This window comes from Sceloporus undulatus, chromosome 1 (genome assembly GCF_019175285.1).
Source record: "Sceloporus undulatus isolate JIND9_A2432 ecotype Alabama chromosome 1, SceUnd_v1.1, whole genome shotgun sequence".
Lineage (NCBI taxonomy): Eukaryota > Metazoa > Chordata > Lepidosauria > Squamata > Phrynosomatidae > Sceloporus > Sceloporus undulatus.
In genome coordinates this window covers 110,605,272-110,624,360 of record NC_056522.1, presented here as the reverse complement: position 1 = coordinate 110,624,360, position 19,089 = coordinate 110,605,272, and the positions used below count along the sequence as shown (strand labels likewise).

The window sequence follows — 19,089 nt, the reverse complement described above, 5'->3', positions numbered from 1 at the left end:
TCAGTCAAGATTAGAAATAAATTAACTTGAAGGCAGTTAACAAGAAAAATTATGGACTATATCCAGTGCCAGCTGCAACCCCTATCCAAATTTTGGAATATGTCCAACTAGAGAAGACCTATTAAAATGAATGAGATTTGTTAGTTGCAAGACCTGTAAGTCTCATTGATTTAAATCTACTCTTGTTGGAAGTAACATTTGGATTTTGTTCTCTCTATTCACAGTTGCCTTTACATATTTCCCTCCCTTCCAAAAATCTATTTAATGATACTTGGTCAATCAATTTTAATGTATTTCTGTATTTATGGTTGTTTTCCCTGTGTTTCTGGGATGAAATAACATAAGCAGAAAACAGCAACAAATCCTAAAACACTACAGGTCAGTATCAGAGAAGTACAAGAGGTATTATGTTGATGTGAGGGGCAGCCCTCTGGAGGGGACTGAATGAGTCAAGGGAGTTTGCAAGGGGAGACACAATAGATCCCCCCAGCTTTGCAATATAGTGTGTCTGTCTGATTTTAAAATGTCATTTCATGCGTTTTTATATAAAATATTTCAAATATTATGTAAAGACCAAACAATAAAATTTATTGTAGGATGAAGTTGAAAAAATCAAAAGAGAAGTTATTGTTGAATACTGCCATAAGTAAGTATATGAAATATATACAATACTTTATGTGTATGAAGCTTTTTTCTCCCGTTTTCAGTTTAAACTAAGGCCTGTCACTATACTGATGCCATCCCCACCCCACTTATCCAGAGGAACAGGCTTCAAAGTAGCTAGGCTCCCAAGGAGTCAAAGAGAGTAAACCAATAAGCTTGTAAAAACCCTGCAAAAAATACAACAAGTTTAAACATCTAACATATTAAAGTATCATAACAGAGCAGTGGTGTGTGTGTGGGGGGGGGGAGAAACCCCTCCAACCTAACCCAATGTAAGATCTAGTTAACTGAACCCAAGATGCCATCTGAAAACCCAGGGTTGGCATCTGCATTACGTTTCGCATATATTAAGAAACTACTGAAAGTAAAAGCTACTGAAAATAATATTAGGGAATAAACTGGCAATGTAGCTGTCAGGCTAGCTTCCTTTATATGTGTGTGTGTGTGTGTGTGAGAGAGAGAGAGAGAGAGAGAGAGAGAATGTTATACAGAAAATACAGAAAGGGAGAAGGCAAGTGAAATGATATTAGGGCAGGGAAAGCAAAACCTGGAAATCCTGAATTTCTTAGATAGTGCAAATGCGTGTTTGGGATATCCATTTTGGATATAATATTACTGGCAATGATCATGTGGCAGAGCAGATATTGACGCTATAGAGTAGGGGTAGGCAACCTGCGGCCCGCGGGCCGGATGCGGCCTGGCGAGGCCTTGGGACCGGCCCCAGCCTGGTCCTGCCACCGATTGCTGCCGGGGCCTTTGGGGGGCAATTGTCTATAGAAGCCTCAGAAACATGCATTTATATTAACATTTTTTTTTTAAATCAGCAAATTTTTTCACGTGTCCTCCATTTTTTTAAAAAAAAGTGTCTTCCATTTGAAAATTTTGTCCTACATTTGTCCTGGTTTATTTATATATTTAATTTTTTAAAATTATTTAATTATTTATTTTTTGGCTTCGGCCCCCGGCTCAAAAAGATTGCCTTCCCCTGCTATAGAGTCTGTATTTGTCAAATGTTCATGTCAGTTTTACAGCAGGGATGGGTAATGTTTGCTCTTCTAAAGTTTTTTGTGCTTCATCTCCTGTAATTTCTCATCACTGGAATGCTTTGAAAGACTGATGGGAGTTGCAATCCCAAACACACGGAGGGGCAAAAATACCCCCACTCTTGTAATATAATATTAGCAGTGTCATGGCTGTGAATCAGAATGTACCATTTCAGCACTGCTCTCCCTCAGATGTTGAAAAGTCCAATGCAACTTGGTCTAAGGGAGCACAAATCAAGAGGTCTGCAGCTGGACAGGCTTATAAATTCAGCTCTCTGTTATGAAAACAACCTTTTTTCATTGTCTGAATGTAAAGATCACAACAGCTTTACATATATGATTGAACAATGCTTTCAAATGAGTGTGATTGTTATTCATAACTGATGCTGAAAAGTCAATAATTTTCACTTGCAAAACCTATCAACATGAGACTGAAAATTGTGAGACAATTGTTTTGCTAATATTTAGTATGTCAGGCATTACCACTTTGCATTTCAGTGAAAGCAATTATAAAACAGGGAAGGCACTTCTTTTCTAAGACACTAATTGAATAGTATTTTGCTAATGTTGCATTTTGGAATAATTTAGGATGAACCATCGCATATCTCAGTACTCTCTTCGGAGTCAGATCATTGCATATTACAACAGCATAAGAGCTATGCTGAGTGATTTCCCTAGTGTGAGAGCCAAATACTTCATTGTGGGGTTACCACAAGAGAAGAAAGGAGAGAGAGAATCAAAAGGAAAGCTTGGAGAGGATCCCAGGTTTGTAACTAGTTTGTTTCTGGGTCCAGCCTGATTGTTTTGTAAATTTGATTGAATAGGCTTGCCAACAGTTTGTTTATTCTGGTATTTATATTCTGTTAATATTATCAGTAGATATATTATAATTATAACAAATTATATTATATAATTATATCTTTACTCCATTTATTCCTGCCTTTTTCTCAGAGGAGCTTAAAGCATTCTACATGTTTCTGTCTCCCACTTTCCTGCCATTTTGTTTTTGAAACAACACTGAGAAGGGGTGATATTGCTTCGTAGCTGAATGGAGCATGGAACTGTGGCCTAAAACACACTCCAGAAATAATCCAGTTTGAGACCATTTTAAATGCCCTGGCCTCATCTGATCTGCTCAGGCCCATAACCTCTCTGATCTGACATGTGATTTTTCTCTCTTTCTACATCCCTCTACCTTTCCCAACATTCTTGTCTTTTCTAATGACTCAAGTCTTATCATGATGTGCCCAAAGTATGACAGTCTCAATTTCATCATTCCGGCCCCCAGAGAGCGTCCAGGCCTGATCTGTTCTAGAACCCATGGGTTTGCCTTCTTTGCTGTTTGTAGTGTCCTGTGTCCTCAGCCCTCCCTTCCAGGCCAAATCTCAAATGAGTTGATTTTCTTTCTTTCAGCTTTCTTCACTGTCCAGCTCTCACATTCATACATGCTGATGGAGAATACAGTGGCTTTGAACTATCCTCACTTTCATGTTCAGAGTTATATCTTTCTGCTTTAAGATCTTTTCCAGTTCTTTCATAGCTGCACTTCCTAGTCCTAGTGTCCTCCATATTTCTTGACTGCAGTCTCTGTTCTGGTCAATATTTGATCCAAGGTATGGGAACTCTTTGACTATTTCAATTTTCTTTTTATCGAGGATGAATTATTGTACATTTTCTGTGATCCCCTTATTTTTGTTTTCATTAAGCCTACATTGGCAGTATCCTCCTTGACCGTCTTCAGTAATTGCTCAAGGTCCTATTGGTTTCTGCTATTATTATTATTATTATTATTATTATTATTATTATTATGCTTTATTTATATAGCGCTGTAGATGTGCAAGGTAGTAGTATTATGTTATCTGCATACCTTAGGTTGTGTCTTCAGTGGTCTCTCATCCAAGCAGTGATTGTTTCTATACCTCTTCAGCTTCTACAGTGCTGCAACATGAGATCTGCCCAGAATTTTACTATTGCTATTCTTACGTTGTAGGCCAGTTTAGGCTCATCTGTGTAGCAAGATGGTATACAGATTATTGTGACAGGAATAGGAGCAATTGTCATAATAATCCAGCTATATTAGATATATGTATTACAGACAGAAAATGAAAAATAGCCATGTAAGCATAGTGCAACAGTGTTAGTCATGTGGCCATTGAGTGTCACAGAACTGTGTAGTATGATTGCCCATGTAATTCAGCTTCCTCCTATGACCCCATTCAGATCATTCCAGCCACGGCCCCGCTGTTTACTGTCCTCTGATGGACGATCCTTCTTGAACCTGTGGTTCATCCCTCATCCATCAGAAGTCTTATTTCTCTTCAGAATGCTACCAGAGAAGGTCAGTATGCTTAAAACAACGATAACCAAAGTATGCCCATCAGATGTTGCTGGTCTGCAACAAGTCCCATCAATCCTTGTTAGCATAGTCAGTGTTGAGGAATCCTGGGAGTTGCAGTCCAATAACATCTAAAGGGCTATACTTTACCCACTCTTGTTACTCAAGCTACATAGATTTATTTGGCAATCATTTCCTAGAGGCACAAAATGAAAATGTGCTCATTGTTGTATGACTGAGATATTATAATTTATAAACTAAATTAAGCTAGATATAGGCCAAAACATGTTGGTTCCTGTGGTGGAAAATCTAAGTTACGCCCCTCCTGATGGATGGTAAATATCGAAGAGCATCCATTTGCCAGCCTTTGATGGTGATGGCAGCAAATCAGACATTTTGCAAATTCCTCGGACTGATTGATTAATTTAGCAAGTACCCTGCTTTTTGGCAAAAGTTGACGTCCAATGTGATTTACAATTAGAATACATGTCAAGGTGCACTGGCTTGAATCTAAAGGTCACATGAGGAGAAGGCTGCTTGCATAAGGAACCGTGTTAGACCTCTTTATGCTCCCTCAAAGTCTTTCCGCAGGACTAGGTGACTCTACTGAACAGCATAGGCTGTAGCACACCAGTGTATAGTGGGAGAGGAGACCCACTATGAATCAGGTTGATTCACTTTATTGCTCAGTTTTGGGTAATTTCTGCTCCTCTAAAATAGCCTCAGTAGAATTAGGGGAATATTGGTATGTAACAGGCAATCTATGAAACCGCTAAACCTTTGGTTCAGTAAAGTCTTGATGTTTTATGCATGCTTGGTATTAAAGATTTTGTCCTTATCCTTTTTTTAAAAAACTCTTTTCCATAGACTGAGTACAGAGCCCTGAAGCAAACCCTTGAGATTGTGGCAGCTTTTCACGACATTATTGCATACATTTTCAGCTTTGTTCAGCTAGGAAGTCCTCCGGAGTGCTTTGATTACTTGTGCCCTTCTGACTGTCTCAGCGCAGACTGGGGAGGGACTGAATGGATTGGTTAGTAGCATTTTCATTGCTTTTGGAATTGATTCTATTGCCAAATTTTAGATGAACTATTAAAACCAATAATTTTGTGGAAAGGAGGGAAAAACCAAAAACGCTTGTTACATGTTTCAAGTCAACCAACAAATACAAAAACAGAGCTATACCTTAGATAGATGTGTTTTAACCAGTACTGTGTTAACAGAAAATTTGGTACTAAAGGCAGAAATAATGAAAGAATATGGATAGGTCCCCACACCACGAAAAAAGTAGAGTAGTTCAACATGTTTTGGCAAACGTTTTATTCAAAACTAACTGTGCATACGTGAAATGAAACAACCAGTCAGGGAAACCTTGCATAAGGAAACATTTATTTTTTAACCTTGTAGAGACCCCAGAAAACCTCTTCCAAAATGCATCCAAGGATTATTATTTTAGTCTCACCAGCTTCCACTTTTCTTATGATTTCCATTTTGGCCTATATATATATGGGTGTTGTTTTTTTTAATGAATACTTAAATTTTTATTTTTACAAATAGAAAATACAAATCATACATTGACGTTACAAAAACAGGAAAAAAAAATCCACTGCAAACATATACATATCGTTAACCATACTCTCTATCTTGTTACTATCTACTGTGTACTTCCTTAGGCTGTAATTCAAAGATCCTCCTGTTGTTTCAATTAATTATTTACTAGCTCTCTTTGTAATATTCAAATACAACCATTAGATCTATTAGAAATTAAGTATATCAGTGCCTAGAGAATAAACTTTGAATTGAATTTAATCTTCTTATCCCGATGCTATTTAACCCTTTATTGTTCTCTTTCGTCTTGTCTTTATCTTATAGTTCAAATAGTCGACATTCCCTTTTCTCTCTTAGTATATAATTCTTCCACGGATTCCAGATCTCATAGTGTGTTTCTATTGTTTCTTTACTTAATAATACTGTTAGTTTTTGCATTTCACAGATTTCCATCACCTTTAATCTCCAGTCATCTAATGTTGGGGTTTCTTCATTTTTCCAAAGCTTAGCAAAGACCATTCTGGCTGCGACAATAAGAAAAAATAAAAGTTTATCTTGATTTCTATCCAAATTTAAATTCTCTGAGAGGTTTAGAAGATACAGTCTCGACTCCATCTTTTTTACTGAATCCAATATCTTCCTGATTTCTTTATGTATGTTTTTCCAGTAATTTTTTGCTTTAATGCAGTTCCACCAGCAATGTAAATATGTACCAATATGAGTCTTACATTTCCAGCAGTTATAATTTTTATTTTTAAACGTTTTGGCCAATTTGAAAGGCGTTAGATGCCATCTGAACATCATTTTATAAACATTTTCTTTTATAAGAACACATGGTGTATACTTAATTTTTACCTGCCATATATATGGGTGTTTTTTTTTAACGTGTCAGGGAGAACTAGTGAGGTGGCTTTCCCCTTTTCTCTTTTCCTTTACTGTTCACACATACTCAGTTAGGAATTCTGGAGACAGCTGTTGTTATTCTTGTCTGTAGTGCAGGTAAACAGAGATATAGTGTGATCAGTTGTAGTAAATACAGTACCACTCTTTCCCAGCTCAAGCTTTATTGTCATGTTTACTATGAGGAGGACATAAGAGTACCATACTTTGTAAAAAGGAGCTTTGCTCTAACTGAGGTCTGCCAGTAAATTCAAATTTTAAAATGCAAATAGTGTTAGAAACATTTCCTCAAATTGTTTCAACTGATAATCCAACCCAGGGGTGGTGGTGGTGTCTGATATTGTTTGTTGAGATAGCAAAAAATACTATACATCTCTGTTCTTGTAAAAGTCTCACAACAGGAACAGAATTTCAAGACTGCAACATTTGAAATCTAAATGTAGAGATTACTGTATATACTCATGTATAAGTCTAGAAATTTTAGTCAAAAATTGACCCAAAAAACCTGAGCCGCCTTATCCACGGGTCAATGTATGTATGTACTGTACTTTAACGCTTATAAAAAGGGAACCATCCCTTTGTGAAAGTCAAACATGTAATCTGTCCTGAAAGCGCTAATACCCGTTTGCTCTCTCATCTATCCTGCCTTTAGCATGAGCACAAACAGTTATGTCTGCTGGAATTTTGTTAGGTTCTTTGGCATCATGTTCATTTGCTTCATCCTATAGACCCAAAAATCTTTTCTTGAGTTTATGCCAAGGGTGACAACATACAGCCTATGAGCTACATGTAACCTACTGCCTGTTTTGCCATCACTGCTACCAACCCTTGTTGTCATGCCCAAGAGTTTCCAAGAGGGTGAAGTTGACTTCCAGACCTGAATGGATCTGATTTTTGTTAATCATTATGTACTTTATTTCATGGTTCATGGTGGTATAATGGAGTAGCATTAACATTAACAGGTGTGCCTTTCTATAACTGTAGCTGTCAAAGGCTGGTTATGCCTAAACCAAGAAAATCAGTAAGCCACATTCTGGCTTTTATCACTGTTTGGACATTGCTGCAGGAATTTATACTTTAACCAGCAGATGTTAACAGCTTAGAATTGCTTTTTTCCCCTCCCCTCCCCTCCCCTCCCTTTTTTTTTCTCCTTTCTCCCTCTCTCTTTTTGGTGGTGTTGGAAAAAACAAGTACATATAGAGTGGTGTATTTTAGAGAGAAGAGAGAAAAAGGGAAAGCGTTCCATTTCACGTATGCATATTGTTAGTTTTGAACAAAATGTTTGCTAAAACATTTGGATGTTGGACAAGAACACTGGGACACTAGGGTTCGAATCCCCACTCATCTGTGGGTACTGCCTGGGTGACCTTAAGCAAGTCACACTCTCTCAGCTTCAGAGGAAGGCAAGGGCAACCCCTTTCTGAACCAATTGTACTAAGAAAATTCCATGATAGGTTCACCTTAGGGTCACCATAAGTCAGAAATGTCTTGAAAGCACACAACAACAAATAAAGTATGAAGTTCCAGGAATGTTTTCTCAAAAAATGTCATCTACTTGATCATTGTTCTTTAATTACATATGAATGATATACAATTTTCTACCAAATGGGTAATACTGTAGAGGTTTGGTGGTGGTGAGGTTATGCTGGATTTTGCCTCAGTGCTCTCTAGAATGAGGTTGGGTTGTATTTTTCCAGTTCTTGAGTTATGCCTCCATGGAAGAGTTTATGAGTGGGTGCATGAACAACTATAGTCATTCTGGTTTGGTGTTTTTTGGAAGCTCCTGTTTATTTATGGAACTGTGACATTTATTCTTTCTGGGCTGAAAATGAATTTTGAGTGGAGCATGATCACATACTTGGTCATAATGGCACAAAAAGCTTCATCAACATTCCGTGAAAAATACACCATGCAGAAATTGTATTTATTACCATCCATAGGATAGTAGGCATAACCTTTTGCTGTCCAGGTGTTTTGACCTACAGTTTCCACCAGTCCCCCACAGCATTGCCAATGAAAAAGAGCTGTGGGAAATGTAGTCTAGAATATCTGGTGGACCTCTCATCCCTGCACTAGAGGCTAGATGCATAATATTCCTAATAAAGCAAATCGGTTCTACCCTCTTGCCTATTGCCAGCTTCCAAACCATTTCACTGAATTGTACTGGAGAACAGTACTTGGGATGATTTAGAGCAGGTACAGGAAATGCCAGCCTGTTTAACTGATTGCTCTTCTTGGGATTCTAGGAAATGAGCTCCAAGAACTACAGAGGAAGATAGACTGTCTCCATAATCCCACAGATCCAAAGAAAGTTGCTCAGATGCTGAGCATGCACAGAGAACTTCTGTTTCTTCAGTTTGATGCAGCTGTTAGGCATTCTATGAGGTAAGAGGTCACAGTGCTCAGTAGGTGAGATCCTCACTAACCAACAGATGTCTTGTATGCCAGCTGAGTTGTTGATAAAGGACCTTATCCCATGAACAAATAACCGGTTTACCTCTTCCAGCTTGAATTCGGGGTCAAAGCCTTGTTCAGCTCTTGGCTATTCTCCTTAGCTCAGTGCAAGAGCTATGTTTGCCACAGAGTTTCTCCCCTAAACTACAAACTCTACAACATTTCACAGATGAAAAGCAGGATATGTGCAGCCAAACAACTGCAAAAGGTAGTGAAGGTGGCAAAAGAACACACAAGCTAGGGACTTTATCACACAGGCAAAATTGGGTGTTTAAACAGGCATTTACCAGCAACGGTTGCGCGATCGCAGCTAAGATTTTCATACGACATCACAATTAGAGAGGACTTTTCCCAGGAATAACCAGGAATACTCCAGCAACAAATCATTCTTGGGGAAATCTCGTGAATGATTTGTTGCTAGAGCATTCCTGGTTATTCCTGGGAGAAATCCTCTCTAATTGCGGTGTGTGTGAAAATCTTTGCTGCGATTGTGTGACTGTCGCTGGAAAATGCCTGTTTAAACCCCCAATTTTCCCTGTGTGATGAAGTCCTAAGAGAGGCTACAGCAGTTTGTTTTTGCCTACAAGGGGAACAATTCTGCCCCTTTCTCTCCATCTTGCTAAATTAATTTAGTGCAAACTACTCTTTGCACTTTGCACTCAGTTTGAACAACTGAAGTAAGCCAGGGAGAACAAGGTGTAAAGCAGAAGAAGAGAGAAACCGAACATTGTAAAAGCAAATGAAAAAGTAAAATGATAGAAGTTTATTCAGAACTGTCTCTGCCAAATGTGAACTATTGGAGAGTAAGAAACTAGTATGTTGCTCTTAGGGACAGTGGAAGCAACAATCCATAGTATCAAAATAAGATTCAGCTGCCAGTCCAGTTACCTTGTGTATGTGGGAGTGATATGGGGGGAGAGATCTTGGACTTTCCAGAAGCAAACTGTCCTCTTGGGCATGAATAGCTAGATGTAATATAGTTGCCCCTTCTTATTCTTTCAGATTAATTAATGATAAAAATAGCATGTGAAGGAAATGCCCACACATCTGTGTAGTGACACAGTCAGTTTCAAATGCATGTGGGAAAGAAACTAGTAAAACTGAACTAGTGAGAGAAGAACAAAAATAATGTGCAACTCCCTTCAAAAAATAATAACTTATCAAAGTACAAATCCTTTGTCACTTGCAGACAAAGGTTATCATACATAAAAGATTTAATAGTGATGTTTGAATGGCATAGCAAATAAAATATAATTGTATGCCATTAAATGTGATTTATTTCTTTTTCTGGAAACTCTTCAGAGAAGCATTTTTATCCTCTGGCAAAGTTTGTGCATATCAGAGTATTACAGACAACATGTACCATGGGTTGCCTCCTCTAAGTAATGCTATTGTTGGAAGTCTCCTTGCTTCCCAATTCCCACTGCCAAAGCCATTAGATCAACATGGCCGCAGAGTGAGTATAATACATTTTAAAACATATCTTTCCTCAACAAATAGAAAATTCTCGCCATAATAGTGCCCATTCTGATGCAGAATTCAGTTCCTTGAGCCTTTTAATTCTCTTGCATCACAGATTTACCAGGGGATGGGTAAGGGCCGAAATGATTTGGCTGCTTTCTTTCTGGCAGCCCATGAGGGGCTTTAGGGGAAAAGCAGATGTAACTGTCCTTATGCTGTCAGCATAAGCTGTGATCTTGACTGTCACTGCAAACCACCAAAATGGTGGCTGGGAGGGGGATACAAAATTGTATTTTCTGCATATACAGTAATTGGTGGTCACTCACCGTTACACGTTAGGAGCTGCTGTGAGTATGAGGCAACATCAACTGCTAGAAGGACTCATGTTCACTGGCTTTTAGACAGTGCTGTCTCTAAGGAGATTATCACACTGTTCCCCCCCCCCCCCGCCCCGAATCTGTACAGGGTCTGAAACTGGACTGGGACCATGTGTTATTGCACAGCTCTGTGCCCAGATTAGAGGCATCCTGTACCTGATCAGGGTTTCTCCCATTACTTTGCTAAGAAAGGAAAAGTCCCTTTTTACAGCCAAGTATGGGAGAAGTCCTGATCGGATAGAGGATTCTTCCAATCTGGGCACAGAGCTGTGTGTTAAGACACGGTCTCAGCTCATGCCCAGATCAGGAAAAAGCACTCAGTGTGATAATCTCCTAAGAGGCAGGCATGTTTACCTTTGCTGAGCAATGCCATTTCACACTGGGATGTGTCTTTTCTATATCATATCTATGTGTGTCTTTTCATATCTTAACTTTCCTACATATTAAAAATGGATTCCTCAGGAGGGATGTGTTTCTAGCCTATGCTACTTAACTTTTAAATTTTCCATTTGCATAAATACTTTGTTCATGGAGAAATATTTCTAAAATGCAACCTGCAATCCATTGTAGTCTAAAGTGGTCCAGTCCATGGGATTTTGCTGAATGCACACACTGGTCTACAGCAGAGGTGGGCAAAAGGCAGCCTACAGGGCACATGTGGTCCCTGGATGCCAATTCCGCATCCTCTGAAGCCCCAGTTCCCATTTTTTAAAAAGATGTGCAGTTTTGGCTTGAAAACTACACTGAACATCCCCAAATGTACAAAACAACTCCAGCTTTCACAGAGATCTCCCAACACCCCAAATATCTCTATTTGAATCAGAGACCTTCTCAGAATGTCAATGGGAAAATGCAGGACATCACTTCCATTTTGGGAAGGGCTCTAGCAAAGGTAAAGGTATTTGGGATTACTGTCAGGTGATATGCCATATGGAGTGGGTGGAGGGAGAATATGATTCCCAGCCTTCAGTATAGGACCAATTTGTGCCTAAGGCACAGTAACACATTGCCCTCTCTATTCCCTCCAGCCAAAATGCATAATCCTCAAAGCCAGCCAAGTTACTTTGGTATATGACAGAAAAAAGCAAAGCAAAAAACAAAACCCCTGTTCCCATTCTTGCCAGTCAAGCTACAATAATGACAAATGAAACAACTGACAGTTTGCTTACTCTTTTAATGCAAACTGGTGAAACAGCCATTTCACTCTGCCTACTGGTTAGGCTAACCTGGGAGCTGAGCAAACATTTTGGTTAGTGAAACTTTCTTCAAAGGTATTAGTATATATACATGTTCTTGTTGTTGTTAACTGCCCTTGACTATTCTTTATTTTAGGCACAGATGCTGTTTCCCTGGAGAACCTTCCTAGCAAACACTGGCCCATTTCCTGTCACCATTGACAATCTAAATCCCATAAATTACAGCATGCAGGTATGGTGATTTTACTACCAGTGTTTATTTTTACAGATTTTGGGTACATATTTTTAAGTTTGTGAACATTTAGAAGGCAATTCCATAATCACAAAGAGTCAATATGGGTTTCAGAGAAACAAGTCATGCCAGACAAATCTTATCTCTTTCTTTGATAAAATAACCAGCTTGGTAGATAAAGGGAACACTGTGGATATAGTGTATCTTGATTTCAGTAAGGCCTTTAACAAGGTTCCCCATGACATTCTTGCAAAGAAGCTTGTAAAATGTGGGCTAGACAAGGTAACTGTTACATGGATTTGTAATTGGTTGACCGGCCGAACCCAAAGGGTGCTCAACAATGGCTCCTTTTCATCCTAGAGAGAAGTGACTAGTAGGGCCCCACAGGGCTCTGTCCTGGGCCCAGTGCTATTCAACATCTTTATCAATGACTTGGATGACAGAATTGGTGGCATACTTATCAAATTTGCAGATGACACCAAATTAGGAGGAATAGCTAATACTTCAGAGGACAGGATCAAAATTCAAAACAACCTGAATAGACTAGAAAGCTGGGCCAAAGCTAACAAAATGAATTTCAACACAGAGAACTGTAAGGTACTGCACTTAGGGTGGAAAAATGAAATGCACGGATATGGGATGGGGGACACCTGGCTGAACGAGACTACATGTGAAAAGGATCTGGGAGTCCAAGTAGACCACAAATTGAACATGAGTCGACAGTGTGATGCGGCAGCTAACAAGGGCAATGCAATTTTAGGCTGCATCAATAGAGGTATAGTGTCTAGATCAAGAGAAGTAATAGTGCCACTCTATTCTGCTTTGGTTAGGCCCCACCTGGAATATTGTGTCTAGTTCTGGGCACCACAATTCAAAAGGGACATTCAAAAAGAGCATGTCCAAAGGAGGGCAACTAAAATGGTGAAGGGTCTGGAAACCATTCCCTACGAGGAACGATGTAGGGAGCTGGGGATGTTTAGCCTGGAGAAGAGAAGGTTAAGAGGTGATATGATCTCCCTGTTTAACTATTTAAAGGGATGACATATTGAGGAGGGAACAAGCTTGTTTTCTTCTGCTCCAGAGAACAGGACCCAGAACAATGGATGCAAACTGCAGGAAAAGAGATTCCACCTCAACATTAGGAGGAACGTCCTGACAATAAGGGCTGTTTGACAGTGGAACAAACTCCCTCAGAATGTGGTGGAGTCTCCCTCCTTGGGGGTCTTTAAGCAGAGGCTAGATGGCCATCTGTCAGGAATGCTTTGATTGAGAGTTCCTGCATGGCAGGGTTGGACTGGATGGCCCTTGAGGTCTATTCCAACTCTACGATTCTATGATTCTATGATTCCAAGTTATGTAGGTTGTTCCTGTGTTTTCCTGAAACACACTTGTAACTATAGAAATCAAAGCGCTTTACATTGTTTGTTAAACAAGTCTGTTACATTGCTGTTTGAAACTAAACATACTAATATCAGCTCAAATTCTTGTATTAGAATCAACCTCTTAAATAAATATCCTATTGGTTTCATTACTTTCTGTCACAGCTTGGAAACAATTAGGTATAGGTAATGTACCATAGAGAGCCAGCATGGTGTAGTGATTTGAGTGTTGGGCTATGACTCTGGAGACCAGGATTCGAATTCCCATCTGTCCATAGAAACCCACTGGGTGACCCTGGGAAAGTCATATGCTCTCATCCTCAGAGGAAGACAAGGAAACACTTCTTCTAAACAAATCTTACCGTGATAGTTTCACCTTAGGGCCATCATAAATCAGAAATTATTTGAAGGCACCACAACAATATAAGTATTTCCAATGAGTTTCTTTTGAAGAGGGAGTGAAACTGTAAGAATGTTATATTTTAAAAGTTATATGACAAATAGGTTAGAGGTTGCTGGTAGAGGGAGTAAGAATTTCTATCTGCTTTTAAATGTCTTTTATAAACATGTTTAGATGATGCATTTTAACGCAATTTTTTTTCAATTCTCTCTATTTACAGAGGCAATTTAATAAGTAATACAGGTTTTTTGTTAAACACAATATCATATAAAAACAATCAGTTCATTTCTAAACACTAGAACATGTAAAGAGGATGAACTTTACTTGTAAAAAGTGGCTTTTTAAAGCCACTTGAGCTTTGCTTTCTATGAGCAACCCAAGTAGGTTTCAAAGTTTTCTGTTTCTCCAGTTATGTCTGTGTGGACTGAATGATGAGGATCGAAAAACTGTTCATGGGGAGCTGATTGGAATGCAGTTCATAACAGAAGATGTACTCTGGATTAATTATGAAACTCTGAGTGATCTGAGAAGCCAGCACACATCTTTCAAAAAGGTAAAATTGATTTGATATACCTGAACACAGTTTAACTAATGTGTTTTACTTTCCTAATTCTTTTTTTTTTTTTTTACTCCTGTATTGTTATTCCAAGAGAGTCAAACCACAGATTCAAGAAAGTCACATGTAGTCTCTGTTTGTGGAATATGCCATATTGGAAAATTGTTGGTAGATCACATAGTTCAGCAATGGGCAATTGTGGCGCAAGTGGGGGCTGTTTTCCACACCTGCACCCTCCTGAAGGCTGCACTAGCATGCCCAATATGAAAAGAAGTGATACCACATCATCCTGGTTTCATTTTGGGGTGGTTTTGGGCCCTTTTGGTGATATTTTGGGTTGAGGCATGTGTGGACTTGGAGAGTTTGGAGGCAAAACCACTGCGTTTTACACTAGGTTTGATCCTTTGGGGGAATTTGAAATTGCACCCCATTTTCAAATTGGGGGGGGAATGGGGGCATTGGAGGACTTCAGAGGCCACATTGTGTGCGCACCAAAGGTCACATGCAGCCCTATACACGCCAGCATAAATTTTAAGATCTGTAGAGCATGGCTTTCTCTTGGTTCCACCACCTACACAGGGACATTTGTTGAAGATACAGGACAGAGCCTACTCTGTGATTGCTCTCAAGTTGTGGAACTTCCTTCCATGGGTGGCTTGGTTGGCCTGCTCCCTACTTTCTTTAAAAGATGTAAATTATGCAGCAGGCAAAGGCAAACCCCTTCTGAACAAATCTTGCCAAGAAAAAAACAGGATAGTTCATTGTAGTGCCACAATAAGTTGGAGACTATGGGGCAAAACAGACTGTCAATAAGAACTGGCTTGGGGGTGGCTGCATGCCCTGACTCCACCTCCAAGTCAGAGTCATGCCACTTGCCCAACCAGATGGCGGGCAGCATGGACTGCAGCGATTATAGGCTGCACACCTCAGGAGCAGTGAAGAGCCACCTCAGTGGCAAAAGGGGCACCCTTTCCCCAGCACAAAAAGGAGCAGCATTCTGCCGCTCGTTTTTGGGTCAGGAAAAAGCCAGATCGGGGGTGTGGTATGCAGTTGTCACAGCCCCAACCCGGTGTACAAAGGGGCAACATGAAGCTGCCCCTTTAGGGCCGTCTATTTTCAGCCTAGGATTCAAGTTTACTCTTGGATGTGAACTTCATGAGGATGACCTTAGAATAGTCATAATCTCTCAGCCTAAACTACTTCACAAGGCTCTTTTGATGATAAACATGGAGGATGAAGTATCTTGCCTTTAACTCTTTGTAGGAATGGTTTTGATATAAATATAATGAATAAATAAATAAACACAGTATCTTCCAGTCATTTGCAGCTCCATCAACAAGTTCCGGCTTTAACACTGTTTCAGTCATCATCATCATCATCATCTCTGTGATTTTGCCATTTGCAATAATACTTTCAGCCAAATTCAGCAATAATAGCTGAAGGAAGCAGAAAGATTTCAGAAGTGCCACTAGAGCTCCGTGATTCAGCAGCTGCATGTGCCACACAGAAATCCTATCTGATTTTATGGAAGCAGCTGGAAATGTTGAAAGTGGAATGGGGAAGACTGAAATTGAAAGTCGAGGATATTAATACAGTCACTCTGTATAAGCAGTTTTCTGAACTATATGAGTAAGTTGCATTCTGGTATGAAAATGAGATAGATCTGGAGTTGTAATAAATGTGGTACCATCAAAAGTACAGATGAAGATAAATAAATAAAACTTTCTTCAGTGCTTTTTAGTTTTCACAATATCTCGTAAAATGGGAGGGAGGGTGAAAAGACTTTTTTTTGTTTTAATTGGGATTTTTTTTATTGCAACATAAGAAAGAGGTACCAACCACAAAATGCTGAACTGATAAAACAGGAACACACATCCCCACATTGTTGTTGTTGTGTGCCCTCAAGTTGTTTATGACTTATAGCTACTCTAAGGTGACTTTATCATGGGGTTTTCTGATGCTGAGATTGTGTGACTTGCCCTAGGTAACCTAGTGGGTTTCCATGGCAGAGTGAGGATTCAAACCCTGGTGTCCAGAGTCATAGTCCAACACTCAAACCACTATTCTACACTGGCTCCTTAGCATTAACAGAAAATGACTTGCCTGAGTTCAGTAACCCTGGGAGATTTGAACCCAGATCTCTAGCATACATGGAGTGGATTATACTAACAAGCTGATTCACAGAATATTCAGCTTTCCATTACTGACAAACATCTACCTTTGATCAACCAATAACCTCTTTTTTTCTGTTGCTGACTCTCCTAAATATCCCACAACATCCAAGAAAGAAAGAAAGATAGAAAGAAAGACAGGCAGACACTGGTGAATGGTTGGGCAATGGTTGAAATGTGGGAGGGTCACTTCCAAGTGGCAGAATGAGCACATGTTTTCTTCTAGCAAGTGTGTGTGTCTTGTGTGCCTTCAAGTTGATTGTTAACTTATGGTGACTGAATGAATTTCAGAGGATTTTCTTAGGCAAGGAATACTCAGATCTTGAGGTGGTTTTGCCAATCCTTCCTCTGGAATATAACCTACAGCATTTGGTATTTCTTGACAGTTTCCCTTTCAAGTACTAACAAGGGCTGACCCTGCTTAGCTTCCAAGATCAGACAGGATCTGGTGCCTTTAGAGTATTTAGACCGCCTTAATATACACATTGAGAGCCAGCATGGTATAATGGTTTGGATTCTGGACTAGGATTCTGGAGACCAGGGTTCAAATCCCCACTCAACCATGGAAACCTACGAAGTAACTTAGGGCGAGTCACACACTCTTAGCCTCAGAGGAAGACAATAGTTATCTCCCGCTGAACAAATCTTACCAAGAAAACCCTATGATAGTTCACCTTAGGGTTGCCATAAGTTATAAATGACTTGAAGGCACAAACCAACACCAAAAATATACACTTTCCTGGGTGCCCTTTTTGAACAGCAAACAGATCTCAGAATTCTTTAAAGGAAAAAGAAAAATGAGGATTCCAGTGTGCAGGTGTATTATGATTCATTTATAGGTTTGCAATGCAGAATATGATTAATTCATACCAGAACTGGACCTGGACTAATTCTTCCCATACCTCTACCCTGACATGGTAGCTTTCTGTATGTGGGGGGATATTGGAAAAACATTAAGTTTTGCAAGCTTCCTAGTGCAGTCTCACAGTGAGCAAACCAAAGTTCCTCCTCTGATGCGTGTAAGAAGTTAGTCTGGAATACACTTTGGCATATGTGCAGTTTAACATTAACAGAGTGAAAACCTACACTAGCACAACTGTACTAGATTACAGTTTTGCATAAGTGATTGTGCCAAGCAGCTGTGCAAGTGGTTGTTTCATAATCTGAATGACTGGCTGCACATCCTCTAGCACAATTGGATGTACAACAGTTTGCCCAGTGAGAACTGTGTTGGATACCATCCTAGTACTATCTCTGAAACTGCAAAACCACTATCCAGTGCCAAAACAAGATATAAAACTATGTTTGGCCTTTTAAAAAAAACCTCTGGTGTTTTGTTTACTGGATTTTGACTGTTTTCCAACCAGTGAAATGGATCTCACCACGAATGAGTCCCTTATATGCAATAACACTTTTCAGCACAGGAATGCTTAATAGAAATGTATAATATTGGTGGTCTGGAAGAGATAGGTGTAGCATAAATGGAAAATGTTTAACATCAGAAATTATGTGTGAATATGAGCAATTCCATTACCTCTACATCTTTCTAGTGTTGAAGTTCTGTACCCAGCTATGAGCTCTCTAGCTAGACACAGAGGCATAGAGCACGAATTTGAAGGATTTGGAGCCACATCTCAGTCTATGCTTCCTCCCAAAGAAGCCTCAGAAGTTGAGATAAAAACATACCAGGTAAAATGGGCCTAAAAAGCAAAGCAAAAGATGTTGATATTGTTTTGGTTTGTTAAGACACTTAAAATATGGTATCTTGCAGTAGAAAAAACAACTCATCATTTGTCAGATTTATTCTATTTGAATATGATATATAGAAGTCAAAAATTATAATGAGAATGTTATTACTATTACAGTCAGCTCTCCAAATCTGCAGATTCTGCATCCACAGATTCAACCACCCACATCTTGAAAATATTCAACAAAAACAAAATCCCAAAAAGCAAATCTTGATTTTGTCATTTTATATAAAGGACAGAATTATACTACACCACTGCTTTTAATGGGACTTGAGCATCTATGGATTTTGGTATCCACGGAAGTTCCTGGAACCAAACCCCGGCAGATACCAAGGGCCCACTGTATTTCAAAATTTTATTTTGCCTTTCTTCCAAGAAGCTCAAGATAAGCTTTGTATGTGTTTCTTTTTTTCTTCCTTTTTATCTTAATCACAACATTGTGAGGTCAGTTAAAACTAGGAGAGTGACTGGAGAAAGGTTTCTGAGCAAGCTTCATGGCTGAGTGGGGGTTTGAACCTCAGTTTCTTCCTCTCTTATCAGATACTATAACCAATATACAATAATAAGACAATTGATAATCAAAATGCAGTCTACCCTTAGGGCACATGCAAACTCGCAGGTAATTG

At 39.3% G+C, this 19,089-nt stretch overlaps 1 protein-coding gene across 6 annotated transcripts in view; it reads left to right on the top strand.

Moving 5' to 3' along the window:
• LOC121918885 overlaps nucleotides 1-19,089 on the top strand; it is an 88,188-nt gene that overhangs the window by 40,151 nt on the left and 28,948 nt on the right. For all 6 annotated transcript variants that reach the window (XR_006101332.1, XM_042444904.1, XM_042444905.1 and 3 more), the window contains exons 20-29: nucleotides 597-646; nucleotides 2,295-2,471; nucleotides 3,927-4,044; nucleotides 4,909-5,074; nucleotides 8,736-8,874; nucleotides 10,246-10,399; nucleotides 12,114-12,209; nucleotides 14,398-14,541; nucleotides 15,962-16,173; nucleotides 18,266-18,404. Coding sequence is in view for 5 of the 6 variants with exons in the window: in XM_042444904.1 (XP_042300838.1) it covers nucleotides 597-646; nucleotides 2,295-2,471; nucleotides 3,927-4,044; nucleotides 4,909-5,074; nucleotides 8,736-8,874; nucleotides 10,246-10,399; nucleotides 12,114-12,209; nucleotides 14,398-14,541; nucleotides 15,962-16,173; nucleotides 18,266-18,404 (1,395 nt within the window). In the remaining variant the exon portion in view is untranslated. The remainder of the gene's footprint in view (nucleotides 1-596; nucleotides 647-2,294; nucleotides 2,472-3,926; nucleotides 4,045-4,908; nucleotides 5,075-8,735; nucleotides 8,875-10,245; nucleotides 10,400-12,113; nucleotides 12,210-14,397; nucleotides 14,542-15,961; nucleotides 16,174-18,265; nucleotides 18,405-19,089) is intronic.